The sequence below is a fragment of the Bufo bufo genome, chromosome 8 (genome assembly GCF_905171765.1).
Source record: "Bufo bufo chromosome 8, aBufBuf1.1, whole genome shotgun sequence".
NCBI lineage: Eukaryota > Metazoa > Chordata > Amphibia > Anura > Bufonidae > Bufo > Bufo bufo.
The window spans coordinates 125,771,818-125,789,748 of NC_053396.1; the positions used below are offsets into that span (position 1 = coordinate 125,771,818).

At 50.1% G+C, this 17,931-nt stretch overlaps 1 protein-coding gene across 5 annotated transcripts in view; it reads left to right on the top strand.

Annotated features, from left to right (window-relative positions):
* The window catches only part of LOC121009183 (phosphatidylinositol-binding clathrin assembly protein-like), a 104,310-nt gene that overhangs the window by 52,535 nt on the left and 33,844 nt on the right, over nucleotides 1-17,931 (top strand). For 2 of the 5 annotated variants that reach the window (XM_040442107.1, XM_040442106.1), the window contains exons 14-16: nucleotides 8,034-8,144; nucleotides 17,135-17,266; nucleotides 17,800-17,830. In XM_040442107.1, the coding sequence (XP_040298041.1) occupies nucleotides 8,034-8,144; nucleotides 17,135-17,266; nucleotides 17,800-17,830 (274 nt within the window). The remainder of the gene's footprint in view (nucleotides 1-8,033; nucleotides 8,145-17,134; nucleotides 17,267-17,799; nucleotides 17,831-17,931) is intronic. The other 3 variants (XM_040442109.1, XM_040442110.1, XM_040442108.1) reach the window with 3 other exon arrangements.

Below are 17,931 nucleotides of genomic sequence, written 5' to 3' on the forward strand. Positions count from 1 at the left end.
GTCCGGGGGACCTCCACCTTGGGTTCTTCAGGGTATTCGCCTTCTGCGAGGCGGTGAACCGGGCGTCTCTGTGTAGCGGTGTTCTGCTTTTGAGCTGTCCTATGGCCTCTCTGTTGCCCACTCCCCCTTTCGGTTGGAGGGTGTTATACCGGCCTCTGTCTCGCCTGCCTTTTCTCGCCGGCTCTGTTTGGCTCCCACTCGGTACAGATCATTCCGATGTGGCGTCTGTTCCGGCCACGCTTCAGAGGCTGTTCCTTCACTGCCCTTCCCTCTGGGGAGAGCATGGTTGTTCATGTGGATGGTTCTGGTGTTCCTTTTGAGTCTCCCTTGTCCACACTGGCTGTACTAGCTGTGTGCCTAGTTACCGGGTCTACCGCTTTCTGTCCTCCCGCTGGGTGCAGATTGCGTTTTTTCCATTCTAGGCAATGTTTCTGCTTTGGATTCACCTTCTCGGTAACTTGGGAGGACTACCATTTGGTCAGGATTGTCTTTAGATCTCCCACACCGGAACTGTAGTCCGTCTTCCTGTGGTGGCTACATTGGCTTCGGCTTTAGCCTGTCTTGTCCTGGCGGTTGCTGGGCGGACCCTTCGGTTCCTGTCCGTTTGTCCTTCTGCTTCCCCACTCTGGGGGGATACGGGACAACCTTGCTCGGGGGCCGACGGGACCAGTTCTACCGACTGTTCTACCCGTGTTACTGGTCTGCGCCTGATCATTGGGTTTTCACCCGCTTGCCCAGGCGACTCTAGTGGGCTCGCTAGTGTTCGCTTCTAGCCGAGTTTTTCGTCCAGGATCTGTGGTAGGACTTAGGGTTTTACCTGGGGTTCTGTGGGAAGCTGGGCGTTCCCCCACTCTGCCTTTCTCCATGGTTCTGTCTTTCTCCAGTCCGGCCTGGACCTGGGGCTGGGACTCTGTTGCTTGAAGTATCAAGTGTCATTCCTGTCCTTCCTCTTTCAGCGTTCCCCGACCCTCTGGGCCTGTCAGGAACTTCTTCCATGGAGCGGCTCTTGGGTTCCTTTGTACTGCCCTCCGGTACCGTCCTGGGAACTACATACTGGGCTCTTGGCACTCCAATTTTTCCTTGGAGCCGTTACAGAAGTTCCCTCTACTCCTTCTGTCCTGTACAGTTGGGTTTCTGTAGCCATCGTGTCTCTGACGGGTGCCTGAGTGGCGGCCCTTCTTGTTCCGAGCCTTCTGTCTTCCCCCAGGACAGGGCTGTTCTCCATTCCGTCTCTTCCTTCCTTCTGAAGGTGGTGTTTGTCCTTCATTTCATTGAGGCAGTCGTCCTCCCCTTCCCACCCCAGGGAACGGACACTTCACAGATTTGGACGTTGTTTTGGGCCTTGCAGTTTTTACTTGGAGATCTCCGACTCTTGTCGACGTTCGGTCTCTTGTGTTTCCAGGAGGTCCGCGCAAAGGGTTGACGGCCTCCAGGGTGGCTTTCCTCCGCTTTCTCAGAGTGGCTCTTGTTGTGGTTGCCGCACCAAGGGCAGGGTTCTGCTTTTGGTGTCACCATTCATTTGGCCAGAGCTGTCGGTTTTTTCCTGGGCCGGAGGCATTAGGCTTCGGCCATGCATTTGTGCAAGGCGGTCACTGGTCTTCCTTGCACACCTTACCGAGTTCTACAGGGTGCATACTCGGGCTTCGGCGTATGCTGTTTTGGGCCGCCTGGTCTGCAGGCGGCGGTTTTTTGATGCCTTCGGGTGCTTCGCCTTGGTGCTGTGGTCCCTCCCCCTTTGGACTGCTTTTGAATGTCCCAAGGTCTTCTGTGTCCCCCAAGGAAACTGGGCGAGAAAACGAGATTTTTGTATAACTTACCAGTAAAATCTCTTTCTCGCTCTTTCCTTGGGGGACACAGCACCCACCCATTCTTTGTTCTTCTCTGACTGTTTCCGAGTTTGTTTTACCCTTTGGGTAGTTGGCTTGTTGGTTCCAATTTTTGGACTTTGCCTTTTCTCACTACTTGGACACGCAACTGGCAGTCTCTCTCTCCAGGCTGAGGGTATAGCTGTGGAGGAGGGGCTTAACAGTCTTCACTTAGTGTCACGCCTCCTAGGGAGATGAGCTATACCCAAGGTCTTCTGTGTCCCTCAAGGAAAGAGCGAGAAAGAGATTTTACTGGTAAGTTATACAAAAATCTCGTTTTTCAGCCTGTTCTACAAGATGATCCTTAAATACGTTTTGGGCCTCCCTCCAGTTGTTTTCATTAATCTGCGAGGGGTCGGCTATATATTTAGATTCAGTATCCATAACCCTACTTGCCAATTCAATCAAGAAGGTTCGACTTTTAGTTTTATGGGCACTAATAATTTTAAAATATATATATATATCTATATCCATATCCTTGATAAAAGCTTTCATCGTATCCCATACAATCTGGACAGAAGATGTTCCTTCGTTAGTAGTAAAGAATGATAGTGCCCGTATCAACCAGCTGAAGCCAAAACGGGTTTAGCCTCCAAACCGGTCTAACACCAGGCCTCACATTTCCCAATTTCAGCCGTGTCAATGTAGGTGAATGATCAGACACACTTCGGGGCAGATATGAGACCTCCTCAACATTACCCAACAAGGAAGGAGAGCCCAGCACCAGGTCAATTCTAGATTGGGAATTATAAGAGGAAGAATAACAAGAGTATTGCCTATCGTCTTGGTGCGTGGCCCTCCACAGATCACATATATCAACCTCTGACTGCAGCCCTGCCAGAACCGACGGTGAGGGACCCAATACAGGCGCACCCGGAGAAAATATCCAGAGACTTATCCATGTACATATTGAAGTCCCCCACCATAATCACCGGGACACCCGGAAATTTAGCAATAAATACTAAGATTTTTTTTCAGAACCTCACTAGAATATGGCGGGGGAACATAAACTGCTACCAAAAGCAGCCTAAACTGAAAGATAGAGCAGTCTAAGCACACAAACCTCCCATTGCCATCTATACTTTTTTCTCTAACCTCAAATGGAAGCGACCTATGTACTAGAACACTAACCCCACGGGCATGAGTGGAGTACGTTGAGTGAAATTCATGCGCCATCCATGCTCTATGTAACAAATGGGTCCTGTCTTCCGTAACATGCGTCTTGGATAGACCGAGAATGGCCGGTTGGTATGTTCGCAGAGCATGGAAAACCGCATGCCTTTTTGATGTCTGCCCCATGCCCTGCACATTCCAGGCAAGGATCTTAAGAGTACCCATCCACAAGCCAGAATTGATATGTTAAGTGCCCGCCACCATCCATCCACCACAAAATATATTGCCGTCTCTTGAGTAACTTATAACCTGTCCCATCCCTCCCTCCCCCCCCACCCACACAAAAAAACGAATACAAATAAGACATCTCCCTCTTAAGTAAGGGAGTCAGGGGATCAAAAAGACAAAAATCCTGAACCGGAAGTACAGTAACAGTTTTCATAAACAGTCACTAATTGGAGCCAAACTATATAGCCCAAACCCCGGCCATACAAACACAGTACTTCCACCACCCTGCTGTAAAGTCAGACTGCCCAAGGCCCCAATCCATGAACTCAACATGGGGAACTCAGGAAGTCAGACCAAAGCTATCTGGACCCTTATATCCATCTAGAATCAGAGCAAGGTCCTATTAGGAAACAAAGCAAATAAACGTTACAGAGTCCCATATGGAACCCTCTTGCAAATAACGTCCATCCACATCATAGAAGGATACGACAGATCTTCAAGTGTTGCCACGAAGATTGCTTTCGTGGGTATCCAGCCACTGACACATCTCCTCTGGAGAGTCGAACATGTTGATTTTGTCATGTGCAACTATACGTAGCCTGGCGGGATAGAACATTGAGTAAGAAAGGCCCAAGTTCCTGAGTCTTTTCTTGACCTCTAAGAATCGCGCACTTTTTTTCTGAACTTCCGCAGAGAAGTCAGGGAACATGGAAATGCGGCTCCCATTAATAGTAAGATCAGCACAGTCTCTTGCGCCCCTGAGAATTGCATCTCTATCTCGATAGTGTAGAATTTTTAGCAGGATAGGCCTCAGCGGCGCCCCAGGAGGCAGCGGACGAGACGGTACACGATGGGCCCGCTCAATAGCAAATAGGGGAGACAACTTATCACTTCCAATCTTATCCTGAATCCACTTCTCAAAAAACGTTACAGCATCTGCACCTTCTGCTCGTTCAGGCACTCCGACTATGCGAACATTATTGGGTCGCAGACGGTTTTCTAGGTCGTCGGATTTAGAGATGAGTAGTGTGACATTATGTATAACCCGCTGTAGGTCTCTTTTGACTGGCGGCATTTGATCTTCAACAGCACCAATTCGGGTCTCCATCTTCCCCAGGCGGTCTTTAACTTGGTGCAAGTCCTGCCTAATAAGCAGGATGTCCTCCTTGAGGCCCCCCATATGGGTATTTAAGGTGTTAAGAGCCAGGCTGCATTGTGTAACAGCTGAGAAGACCTCTTTAATAGTAGGCTCAGTCCCTGGACCGGCCCCTACACTGTGTGCCCCACTGACCTCCGTGTACTCTGTACCTGGAGCCTTGTGAGAGGAAATGGACGCAGAGATGGTAGCTGCTGGAGGCAGGGCTGTGGAGTCGCTAGATAAATACTCCGACTCCTCTGTATTTAATATGCAAATGTTTTTTATACATTCCTTGAAGGAAAGAAAGGCAACATACATGTCAGTACCACAGAACTACTGGCTAGGAAGCTGCTGCCTTCTCCTTTGTGTGCTGATCTTCTGCTGAAGATAGAGCAGTGGGAGGATCCAGGACGGGGCAGGGGAAGGGGCATTTATTTTAAAACATGATTTCCCTAGTAGAATCCCATAGTCATGTTTTAAAGTTTAAGCTAACAATCTGAGTTTACAAGTTTTTATAGCCTTAGCTCAATGACAGCAGTTTTTCAAATGGTTTACAGCTTCAGTCTTGAACTATTGACTATCCATTCCCTTCAGTAATACAAGTGTCTCTAGTCCTGCAAAAAACATATTTACTTAATCAGTTATCAGTGAGAGGCTAGGTTAACCATGGGCGTTGCGTTCCCCGTAACAGCGGAACACAACACAATGGAAAGTATACAGTAAGTATTGCCGCTCCTTAACTGTGCGTTGCATGCCATATAGTGAAGCATATGAAAAGCATGCTTCTTCATGGTCACTTAACGTGTTCGTTTTGCGGTAACGTGACGCACTGCATGCATTGGCCTTTATTCTTACAGTAGAGAGATACCGTATTTTTTGCAAAAGTGGGGGAAAAATAGCAGTGCGTCTTATGGGGCGAATGCTGCGACCGTCCGGTGAATAGGCTGAGAGGGAGAAGGGGCTGGGGCCGGCATCTGTTTCTGTAATGGCAGCGGGGCCCGGTGCAGTCACTGTATTCTACCACACCAGGCCCCGCTCACTGTAGTATACGGTAATCATATCTAACTTGTGGGTATTGTTAAAGTATTCCAATCATCTTAAATCTAGCGCTGTACTACTTACAATTAACTTCTTGGCAGTCAGGAGGCCGGATGGGCGCTCGTAGCGTAGCTCACTACGTCACGCGCCTGCTCCGCCCACTTTATGAATGAAGCAGGCACCGGGCCCCGCTGCCATTACAGAAACAGATGCCGGCCCCCATTCACTACACAGGGACACTGTTATGGGGGGGAATCTGTGGATGACACATAAGATAAGATGCTATATATGTGTCATCCACAGATGCCCCCATAACAGTGCCATCCACAGACCACCATTAGTTCAAAAGCACACCTTTTGGTTCAAAATATTTTTTTTCTTATTTTCCTCCTCAAAAACCTATGTGCGTCTTATAGGGCGAAAAATACGGTAATTAATTATAACTTTTTGTGAATTGGGACATTTAAACTTGCTTTTTTTTCTTTTTTATTCCAATTTAAATCTAGTAGGAGTCGGTTCATTTTTTGCCGACTCCAGGTACCCAACATTGCCTCCGACTCCACAGCCCTGGCTGGAGGGCTGCTGTCTGACACCAGTGTCGGCTCTGCTGCGTTCCCCACCGTAGATGATGAGCGGGCAAACTTTTCTAGCCGCGCGGCCACTTCAGAGATCTTCACTGCGGCCTGTGCGGCGCCATTTTGTTTCACCGGCGTGGCTGCTCCGCACTCCTTCCCCTCCTTGTCTTTAGCTTTCTGGCGCGTCATACCGCCACAGTTAGGACCCGGGGCTTAAGAGAGTCTGTCCCCGCTGAAAGTGGAACAGACTATCGCTAATTACAGCAGGTGGACGGAGGTTGTCAGGATAGTCGGCCGGGAGCTCTGAGCCGTGCGTCCGCTCACAAGCCGGTCAGGCCACACCCCAGCTTCTTTATTTTTCCCACCTTGAGTGGACCTGGTTGTTTCCCTTTGTTCCTTTTTTGCATATGGTCTTTTTTCCAAGGCACTTGTCCTTGGGATCCTGGTGGTCTCCCACAATTTTTTTCCTTTGGACTCTTCCTGGTCCTGGAGCCTCTCAGCTCACTTTCTTGGTTTATCTACCATTTCATGCTATGGTCTCGCTTGGTCCTGTAGGGTCACAGGGTTCTCCAGCACCTGTGCGCCCAACTTTTTGCATGAGATTTCCTTCCCACCCTTTGGGACTGATTTGGGCCTTCCTATGGTGCTGTGTCCCCCAATGAAATTAAAGAGAAAATTAGATTTTTGTACTTACCGTAAAATCCCTTTCTTATTCAATTCATTGGGGGACACAGATCCCACCCTTTGTTTTCATTTTTCTTTCTGTCACCAGGCTGCTGTGCTTCTTTTCTTCCCCGGTCCAGGACATGTTGGTTCTTTGCTTTTGTTTCTCTCTCCTACTGCTATTGGTACAAACTGATTAGCCTAGTGTCTGTGGAGAGGGTATAGCCCACCTTTTTCCTATCTAGTGTCGCCTCCTAGTGGTAGCTGGGCGTATTCCCATGGTGCTGTGTCCCCCAATGAATTGAACGAGAAAGGGATTTTACGGTAAGTACAAAAATTTAATTATCCCGTATGGATAACGGTGAAACTGGGGGGGGGGGGGGGGGGGGGGGGGGGGGGGAGAATGTCAAAATGGACAATCTTTCCCCCACAAAAAATGAAACCGTTATCAAAAAGCTATACACACCCCAAAATAGTAACATTGAAAAATATAGATCGCCCCCGCAAAAAAAGAGCCCTCACACAGCTCCATACACATAACTACAAAAAAAGTTATAGGGATCAGAATATGGTGACAAAAAGTGTAAAACATGTTTCAAGGTTTTTATTTTTTCAGTATAAAAACACAAGAAAAACTATACATCTGTGGTATCACCATAATCGTACTGACTTGAGGAATGAAAGTAACTGGTCAGTTTTACTGTGTAGTTAGTAAAAGCAAAACCCTTAAAACTGTTGCGGAACTTATTTATTTTTTTCCAATTTCACCCGATTTGGAATTTTTTTTCCAGCTCCCCAGTAATATAGCATACGATACGATACGTATGCTATATTAAATGGTGAAATTAGAAAGTGCAACAACAAGGCCTCATACGGCTATCCTGAATGGAAAAATAAAGTTATGGCTCCAGAAAATCAGGGAGTGAAAAACAAAAACCTAAAAAACTTCCAGGGTTGAAAGGGTTCAATGAATAAAATAGGAGTTATAATGAATGTTTTCCCACCAAATTATATATTAATCTGCTGTGCTCCTTCTGCTCTATACCATGTTTTTTCGACAAATGAATCATGTTTAACATGACCAGTTCCCTTACAGTGTCATAAAAGTGAGATATTGGCTTCTTATCTGGCACCCGATACTGAAATAATACAACCAATTGGCAGTTGGTAAGCATTAGCCAACAGGGGTGTGCAACCTGCGACACTCCAGATGTTGTGAAACTACAATTTCCAGCATGCACCATTTATTTCTGAGAGTATGCGTGCTGGGAGTTGTAGTTTCACAACAGCTGGGGTTCCACAGGCATGCCCACCCGTGCCAGTTATTGTGTGTTGCTTCAAGAACTTTTCTGCTGTATTTTTGTGTTTTTTGTTGCATCATCGGACACTAACAGTGCATTTAATCGGTTTAAGGTTTCCAACTTCAGCCCAGTGTACAGAACGCTTCCACAGCAATGAATGTGGATTTTGATGCTGTGTTTGGGGCAAAGTCTTCTTCTGTACATGGAAGTAATGAAACACCAGGTACGGATATGTTGACCAGTATTACCTTGTTTAGCAGTTTTATGCATCCATAGGGATTCCTGATTGTGATTGAGCGAATTTTTTTTTTTATTCCTTACGTGTTCCAAAAATTGTTTAACACCCCCTCCCCCCAGCTTAGGTGCATGTGTAATTAGTCACTGACTGAGCTGGATGTGCAGAGTAAGGCCTCACTCAGACGACCGGATATCAGCCTTGTGCATTTCACATTTTGCAAAAGGCCAGCCATATGATAAAAATATGTCCTATTCTTGTCTGCAATTGCTGACAAGAATAGACATTTTCTATCTTTTTGCGGGAGCCACAGAGTGGAAGTACCATGTGCTGTCCGCATCTTTTGCGGCCCCATTGAAATGAATGAATCCACATCCGACCCACAATTTCAGAATGGATGTGGCTATCAAATATACAGTCGTGTGAATCGGCCCTAAATGAAATGTTGATCTTGTGTAGTAGATGAGGCATCACTAATAAATGCATGTATGTGATGACCTATGCATCGGTGCAGAAATGTTTTCATCATTCTTTGTCTACATAACATTTACCTGCAACAAAAGACTGCCTTGTATCCCCTAGGGACAGAGAAAAAATAGGGATTTAACAAAAAGATTTGGTATAAAACCTGGTATAATTTTTATTTATTTTTGCTATATAAGGGTACTTTCACACTAGCATTTTTGTTTTCCGGTATTGAGTTTCGTCACAGGAGCTCTATACCGGAAAAAAACTGATCAGTTTTATCCTAATGCATTCTGAATGGAGAGCAATCCGTTCAGGATGCATTAGTTCAGTCCCTCTTACGTTTTTTGGACGGAGAAAATACCGCAGCATGCTGCAGTTTTCTCTCCGGCCAAAAATACTGAACACTTACATTGAAGTGTATTAGTGCCGGATCTGGCAATGGGCAGAGCTTCAAAAATGCAAAAAATAATTTATACCGGATCCGTTTTTCCGGATGATAAATGCCATCAGTTTGCGTCCGGATTGCCGAAACTGCCTGCCAGAATCCTCTGCCGCAAGTGTAAAAGTAACCTAACTTTTGTTTGAAATAGCATAGTCAAGTATGCTGTACTGTACTGCAAAAAAAGGCTTACCAGCCCAACAGAGGCCAAACGGAGATTATATTGGCCTCCCATCAGGTCCATGTTTTTTTTTTTTTTTTTTGTCCACCCAATTTGCTTGCATTGTTCTGCACTGTAGATTTTTATTGCATTGACCTTTTTTATGTAGATTTTTGATGCAAAATGCATACTGAAAATCTGCAACAAATTTACTATAGCTGGATGGGACCTTTTAGAGACTAGGACCTCCTTGAATACTATATATTTAAAGGATTATTACCCTTTGTTAGGTGGCAGTCCAACCTTTTGGGATCCCCGCGATTCTGAAAACTACAGGGCTTCAGACCACCCGGCTGTGCAGGGAACTACAGCCGGGCCCAGTAACGGCTATGCAAGGGAACACAGTACTAAATTATCACTGCAGCCCCTTCACTATCAGGATAAACGAGTCCTAGAGCTCGCACCCCACCATTCATTTAAGTGATGACATATTGTGCATAATGGTGATAACCCTCTAATGTGGAAACAAAGCAGAGAAATGTTCTTCCAATGCGTGAGTTTCCCCCATACTAATATTCATAGGGACTCTTCATACAAAAAGCATGCATACTTGACATCAGACATGATAAAATCTGTGTAATAAGAAGATAAAGGATATGATTGATCATCGTCACTTTTTAGCACCGATATGATATGACCATTATTATGGCTATATCCACATTTAATTTTGAAGCTGCCTTGGGAATGTTGGAGTCTGTGTCCTTCCCTTAAAACACTAATCTTGTTTTCTCATTTTATTGCATGCATTCTCGTGCTCACTTGGCCTTCTCACTGGTGAGTTATTAGATATTGTTTTTTTATTTCTGAATAAGGCTCGGTGCAGATCTGCAGCACAGACTAATACCACTATTCTTTTCCGGCATATTCGGACACCTCCTGAGCCTAATCCCATATTTCTCGCCCATATTCCTTGGGGGACACAGGAAACCATGGGTATAGCTCTGCTCCCTAGGAGGCGTGACACTAAGCGAAAGCTGTAAGCCCCTCCTCCATCAGCTATACCCTTCAGCCTGGAGAAGAGACTGCCAGTTTTTGCTTAGTGTCCAAGGAGGCAAGACACCCCCTGCTTATGCAGGGTTGTTATCCTATGATTTTTATTTTTACGTATTTGTTGTTTTTAATTCGGTTTTTTTCTACCTACAGGGACAACAGAGGCGCGTTAGACCCCTCTGTTTCTCCCGGGGTTGAGTTGCGCCAGTGCCGGTAATTCCGCACTGCCGCCTCCCCCACAGAAGACAAGGTGGACCAGGGCAGCCTCGCTCCCCTGCGTCCCGCCAGCTCAGGGTCGCCCGCACGCCAAGTCCCTCCCCCGGCTGCCTGCCACCGCGGTGCCAGGAGCTGAAGGGGCGACCCCCGCTGGATGGACTGAGGGCGAAGACAGCGTATGGTGAGAGTGGCTGCTCCAGCCTCCCCTTCCTCCCTCCCACCGCTGCTACCAACATGGCCACTGTTACATGGCCACTGCTACAATCCCGGACAACCCCCCCCCCCCCGCCCCCCCCCCCCCCCCCGCATATCGGGACGTTACCGGGCTTAGTTGGAGGGCAGTTTATCTGGGCAAGTCCTAGAACGCTGCCTTACAGGGGACGGCTGCAGACTTGCAAGCCGTCTGCTACATCTTGGCGCGGTGGGAGCCGTTTTCCTGGCATGAACGGCGCCATGTCATGGCCGGCACTTCAACATCCTTGGGGGTTAAAATCATTTTGCCGCGCGCGCGCGGCTCTGCTTCGGCTTCAGCGCGGCAGAGGGGGGGCGGAGCTTCCTTACACATTCAGCTCCGTGCTGCTGCGCTCCGCTACTTCCGGGTTCATCTCTCTGCCGTGCGATCCTGAAGCCATTCAGCTCCGTGCCGCTGCCTCTCCTCCACAGCCTCCTCAGTCTGTTCCCCATTACAGCTGCCGCTTGTATCTCCGGGTCTGGTAGGACTGTTTAACCCCCTCCGTGCCACAGTACTGTTGCTTGGTTCTCACTTTTAAGTGCAACATCTTTCCACCATGTCAGACCCTTCTGCAGCCGCCAAGCCATGGTACCATGCCTGTACTGCTTGTAGGGAACCCTTTCCCCGGGGGCAGTCTGATCCGCACTGTACTGCATGCCGAGCTCCACCGCAGCCTCAGTCGCCCGCTGTGTCGCTCCCTGCTTCCTCTGACCCGCCTGACTGGGCTAGATCCCTGTCCCAGGCCGTGGAAAGCCTCACTCATGTCGTGGGCCGCCTAATAGACAGGCCACCTACCCCGCAGGACGCCACTCTGACTGTCGCGCCCTCCGGGTCCACTGCTTCTGCCGCTGCAGCGGGTTCACCCTCTCCTAGTGACCCCTCCCGAGCTAGGCACTCTCAGAAGCGTATTAGAGTAGAGCGAGCCTCCTCCTCGGATGCCTCCCTCTCCCCGCCACGCGTGCGCACCCAGACGACCCTCTCCTCTCCAAAGGATTCGCTCTCTGAAGGTGAATTGGCGGCTTCAGATTTGGAAATGGACTCGGCCCTGCCGTCCAAGCTAGCCTCAGCGATGGGTCAACTCATCTCTGATATACGTGACACCTTTAAGGTGCAGGATGACCCCCCTAGCTCGGACGCAGCTAGCGTCTCCTTTATCAGACCCAGGCAGGCCTCAAAAGTCTTTCCAATCCACTCTGATTTCTCCTCCGTGGTGTCTAAGGCTTGTGCTCGCCCGGACGCCCGTTTTGTCAACCCAAAGAAGCTGGACATTTGCTATCCTTTTCCAGCCGATGTCGTGGCCACATGGTCTTCCCCACCCAAGGTGGACCCCCCTGTGGCCCGGCTGTCAAAGAACACGGCCATCCCTGTTCCCGACGGGTCCTCTCTTCAGTCAGCGGAGGACCGTCGCATGGAGACCCTGTCCAAGGGCATTTTTGCTGCCTCCGGTTCTGCCCTCAGACCGGTTTTTGCCTCTGCTTGGGCAGGGAAAGCAATCTCTGCTTGGGGTACACAGCTGGAACAGGAGTTGGACTCGGATATCCCCATCCAGGACCTACGTTCCTTGGCCCAGCTTATTATTCGGGCCGGGAATTTTGTCTGTGAGGCCTCCCTTGATGCGGGAGCCCTTATTGCACGCTCCTCCGCCCTGGCAGTTGCCGTCAGGAGGGAGCTCTGGCTGAAGGTCTGGAAAGCGGACGCTGCCTCCAAACGTTCCTTGGCGGGGCTACCGTTTGCGGGTTCCCGCCTTTTCGGGGTCCGCTTAGACGAACTTATTTCAGAGGCCACGGGTGGTAAAAGCACCCATCTTCCTCAACCCCAAGCCAGGGGCGCCCCCCGCGGACGCCCTGGTGCGTCTCGTTTTCGGTCCTCCCGCAGGGCCTCTGGGGCTTCCACCACAGCTGCCGCTTCGGCTCCTCCCCAGGACAAGCGTAGGAAGCCGTTTTTTCGGGCGCAGCCCTCCTGGCGCAAGCCGCAGGCTGCCCGCACACCCGCAGCAAAACAGTCCTCTGCCTGAAGGCGCGCCCCCACCCACCCGGGTGGGGGGCCGGCTCCTCCTTTTCAAGGACGTCTGGATGGCTCACGTCTCGGACGCCTGGGCCCTCGAAATTGTGTCCTCCGGATACAAAATCGAATTTGCATCCTTCCCTCCGGATCGGTTCTTTCGCTCCCGCCCCACGCGAGACCCGAAAGACGCGGCTGCGTTCTCCGCGGCCGTTCAAGCCTTACTGGACAGGGGGGTGATTACCCCCGTTCCTCTAGAGGAAAGATTCCAAGGGTTCTACTCGAACCTCTTTGTAGTTCCCAAGAAGGGAGGTTCGGTGCGGCCCATTTTGGACCTCAAAAAGCTCAACCGTTTTCTCCTCCTTCGACGGTTTCGGATGGAGTCCCTCCGCTCCGCGGTGGCTTCCCTGGAGCAGGGAGATTTCATGTCTTCCATCGATATACAGGATGCCTACCTCCATGTTCCGGTAGCCCAGTGTCACCATCGCTTCCTTCGATTCGCCGTGGGGGACCTCCACTTCCAATTTGTCGCCCTTCCCTTTGGACTGGCAACAGCCCCCCGGGTGTTCACCAAGGTCCTGGCCCCGGTTTTAGCCTTACTCCGTTCCAGGGGTGTTTTTCTGCTACCGTACTTGGACGATATCCTCATCAAGGCTCCGTCCCTTTCTCAAGCGGTTGCCAGCGTGGATCTCACTCTAGAGACTCTGGCGAGGTTCGGTTGGGTCATCAACTTCCCCAAGTCCTCCCTTCCCCCCTCCAGACAACTCGTCTTCCTGGGGATGCTTTTAGACACGGGAGCGGCGGAGGTACGTCTTCCCTCGGAAAAACGTCTGATCCTCCGTGGGGCGGTTCGGGGTCTCCTTCTCCACCGTCGACCGTCCTTCCGCTTCTGCATGCGGGTACTGGGGCAGATGGTTGCCTGTTTCGAGGCGATCCCATTTGCGCAGTTTCACTCCCGCCCTCTCCAACGGGCGATCCTCTCCTCCTGGGACAAATCGCCGCAGTCTCTGGATCATCCCTTCCATCTTTCGCCTCCGGTGCGGTCATCTCTCCGCTGGTGGTTACAGTCCCCTCTTCTGGGCAGGTCCTTTCTTCCACTCAACTGGTTGGTGGTTACAACCGATGCCAGTCTCTCGGGCTGGGGAGGCGTGTTTCCTCCCCGATCCGTCCAGGGCATTTGGTCTCCATCGGAGTCCAAACTCTCGATCAATGTCCTGGAACTGAGAGAGGCCCTTCTGTCTCTACGACACTGGACTCATCTGCTGAAGGGTCATCCAGTTCGTGTACAATCAGACAACGCCACGGCCGTGGCGTACATAAACCACCAGGGGGGCACTCGCAGCGATGCGGGAGGTCACCAGCATTCTCCGTTGGGCGGAAGCCCACGTCCCGGCCCTATCTGCAATTTTTATTCCAGGGGTGGACAATTGGGCGGCGGACTTCCTCAGTCGCACCACCGTCGACCCCGGCGAGTGGTCTCTTCACCCGGAGGTATTCAAGGCCATTTGCCTTCGTTGGGGCAGTCCGGACGTGGACCTCATGGCCTCAAAATTCAATCACAAGGTCCCCGCCTATCTGTCCAGGGCCAGGGATCCGGGAGCTTGCGGAGCCGACGCCCTCGTTCTTCCTTGGCGAGGCTTCGCGCGCCCATACATATTCCCTCCCATCCCTCTCCTGCCCAAGGTCCTTCGGAAGATCGCGGCGGAAGGCGTCTCGGTGATTCTGGTCGCTCCGGACTGGCCCCGCCGGTCTTGGTATGCCGACCTCATGCTGCTCCTGGCAGACGCGCCCTGGCCACTGCCCGCCAGGGAAGATCTTCTCTCTCAGGGACCGATCTTCCACCCGCGTTTAGGGTCCCTACGTTTGACGGCGTGGTTGTTGAGACCACCATCCTGACACGTAGGGGCTTTTCTGCGGACGTCGTCCGCACCATGATCCGCGCACGTAAGCCGTCCTCTTCTAGGATCTATTATAGGACCTGGAGGACTTTTTTGGGGTTCTGTGCCGATCTGGGGATTCCTCCGCTCCGCTTTTCTCTCCCCACCGTTTTGTCCTTCCTGCAGAGCGGACTGGCCCAAGGTCTAGGCCTTAGTTCTTTGAAGGGTCAGGTATCTGCGCTGTCCATTTTGTTTCAGCGCCCTCTGGCCCCCCTTGGTCCTGTCAAGACCTTCCTTCAGGGCGTGGCTCACGCGGTTCCCCCGTATCGCCCTCCGGTACCGCCCTGGGACCTGAACCTGGTTCTCTCAGCGCTCCAGGCTTCTCCTTTCGAGCCTCTGCGGACGGTTTCCTGGCGACTTCTGTCCTGCAAGGTTATTTTCCTTGTAGCCATCACCTCTCTTCGGAGGGTGTCCGAATTGGCTGCACTCTCCTGTCTGGAACCTTTCCTAGTGTTCCACCAGGACAAGGTGGTTCTTCGTCCGGTCCCTTCCTTCCTTCCTAAGTTGGTCTCCGCCTTTCATCTGAACGAGGACATCGTTCTCCCCTCTTTGTGTCCTTCCCCTTCCCATCCGCGGGAGAGGAAGCTTCATCGCCTGGACGTTGTCAGGGCGCTCAAGATTTACCTGGAAGTAACCAGCTCTTTCAGGCATACTGACTCGCTCTTTGTGGTCCCGGAAGGGTCGCGCAGAGGGATGGCGGCATCCAAAGTTGCTATCGCTCGTTTTGTCAAGATGGCTGTTACTGAGGCTTATCTCGCCAAGGGCAGGGTTCCTCCCCTTGGTGTTACCGCTCACTCCACTAGAGCGGTCGGGGCTTCCTGGGCTCAGAGAAATCGGGCTTCTTCGGAGCAGATTTGCAAGGCGGCCACTTGGTCCTCCTTGCACACCTTCACCAAGTTCTACAGGGTGCATACTCATGCGTCGGCTGACGCTGCTTTAGGCCGTCTGGTGTTGCAGGCGGCAGTTGATTGATGCCTCTGGTGTTGGTTGAGTTTGTTCTGGTCCCTCCCTTCTGGGACTGCTCTGGAACGTCCCATGGTTTCCTGTGTCCCCCAAGGAATATGGGCGAGAAAAGGAGACTTTTGTATTACTTACCAGTAAAGTCTCTTTCTCGCTCTTCCTTGGGGGACACAGCACCCGCCCTTCATTGGGTTACAGTTGTGGTTCCGGCTTGGTTGCCCCCGTTGGGGCTCGACAGTTCTTTTTCCGGTTGGTGGTTATCTTTCACTACTTGGACACGCAACTGGCAGTCTCTTCTCCAGGCTGAAGGGTATAGCTGATGGAGGAGGGGCTTACAGCTTTCGCTTAGTGTCACGCCTCCTAGGGAGCAGAGCTATACCCATGGTTTCCTGTGTCCCCCAAGGAAGAGCGAGAAAGAGACTTTACTGGTAAGTAATACAAAAGTCTCCTTATTATAATGGAGGTTTTTACCATGAACAGAATACCACTGCTTGCATCGTTATTTTATCCTTTTCCCCCCCGAAATCTGCAGTAGAAGCTCCTGTTTGTGAACCTTTGCCGCAGATATGAATCACCTAGCCTTAGGGCGACAATTATCAAATGGTTTGTTATTATAGAGCAGGGATCAGCAACCTCCTGCACTCCAGCTGCTGTGAAACTACAGCTCCCAGCATGCACACTTCCTCACCTATTCTTGTAACTCCTGCAGAAGTGAAAGGAGGATTCTGGGAGCTGTAGTTGCAGAACAGCCGGTGTGCCGGAGGTTGCTGATCCCTGTTATAGAGTTGCACCACTTTTCTGTATAACTAAAATTCATCTCCAGCTGTAGCTCAGTTTATTGAGGTGCGATGCTTTTCCCTGCTGACAATGGAGCTGTGTGCTTCTGCCTGGCCTGGAATGTAACTAAATACTCAGTATAGGCCCCATTCACACGACCGTGGCCATTTTGCGGACCACAGATCCTTAAAACGCGGACACCTGCCGTGTGCACTTTGTGTCGTGTTGCGGACCCAGTGACTTCAATGGGTCTACTATCTGCAAGTCAAGTAATGTCCTATCTTCTGCGGCACCGCCGCACAGACCCAGAGGCACACGGAAGCTTTTTCATAGGTGACAACCACTATGACTGCATAAAATTAAAACATAACATAACTAATCGGTTGGCTGCTGCTCTAACTTCTGATTTAGTTATACAAGGACATTACATTTTTGGTGGAAGTCTCCTTTAATGTATATCATAAATTTGTACCTGATGCAAGTGGGAGTGGAAAATCATTGGGGGAGTAATTCCTCAGTTGTGACGTTTCTTGGAGCAGTGTGTAATGAATGACGTTTCAGAACACACACGTGTTAAAGACATTTATCTTGAGGCATACTCCATTTTAAAAGCATTTCATAGGCACTGCTCAAATTTATAATGTGCCCCTCTTTGTTTTGAAGGGATTAAATGCAATGCAGTGTGAAACAGTAGCTGCCATCTTATTTATTTCACACGTTTCTTCTTTGCCACTTTAGTTGCCTACTTTACAGATGATGTATTGCAACCAACTATCTCACAGCAAAATCAAAGATCTGTTGCAGCAGCCACACAGAGTGGAAAATTTTTGCCAAATGACCTTGATTCCTCACTTGCAAACCTGGTTGGAAGTAAGTGGTAATGTGCCCTTTTGTCTTTAAAGAGGACCTTTCATCTGAATCTAGTAAGTAAACTGAATATACATACATGGAGAGCGGCGCCCAGGGATCCCCCTGCACTTACTATTATCCCCGGGCGCCGCTCCGTTCTCCTGTTATAGGCTCCGGTAAAGTCACAGTTAGGCTCCACCCATTTGAGCCTGCCGCCGTCTCCTTCTCCTATGCTGTAGCGCTGGCCAATCGCAGCGCTCAGCTCTTAGCCATGCTATGAGCTGAGCGCTGCGATTGGCCAGCGCTACAACATAGGAGAAAGAGACGCCGGCAGGCTCAAATGGGTGGAGCCTAACTGTGACTTTACCGGAGCCTATAACAGGAGAACGGAGCGGCGCCCGGGGATAATAGTAAGTGCAGGGGGATCCCTGGGCGCCGCTCTCCATGTATGTATATTCAGTTTACTTACTTGATTCAGATGAAAGGTCCTCTTTAAGGATCTTCTTTTTTTCTTTTTTTTTTTTCTCCTCACAACATTTTGTCTTGTTTTTCAGATCTTGGTTTTGGAGGAACACCATCAAAAAGGTAGGTGGGATCATTTGTACTTTATACCCCCTAATCCATAGCACTGATATCTGAGCACTGTAGTTTAAGTATTTTATAGAGGGCTTTTTAGATTCAAGATC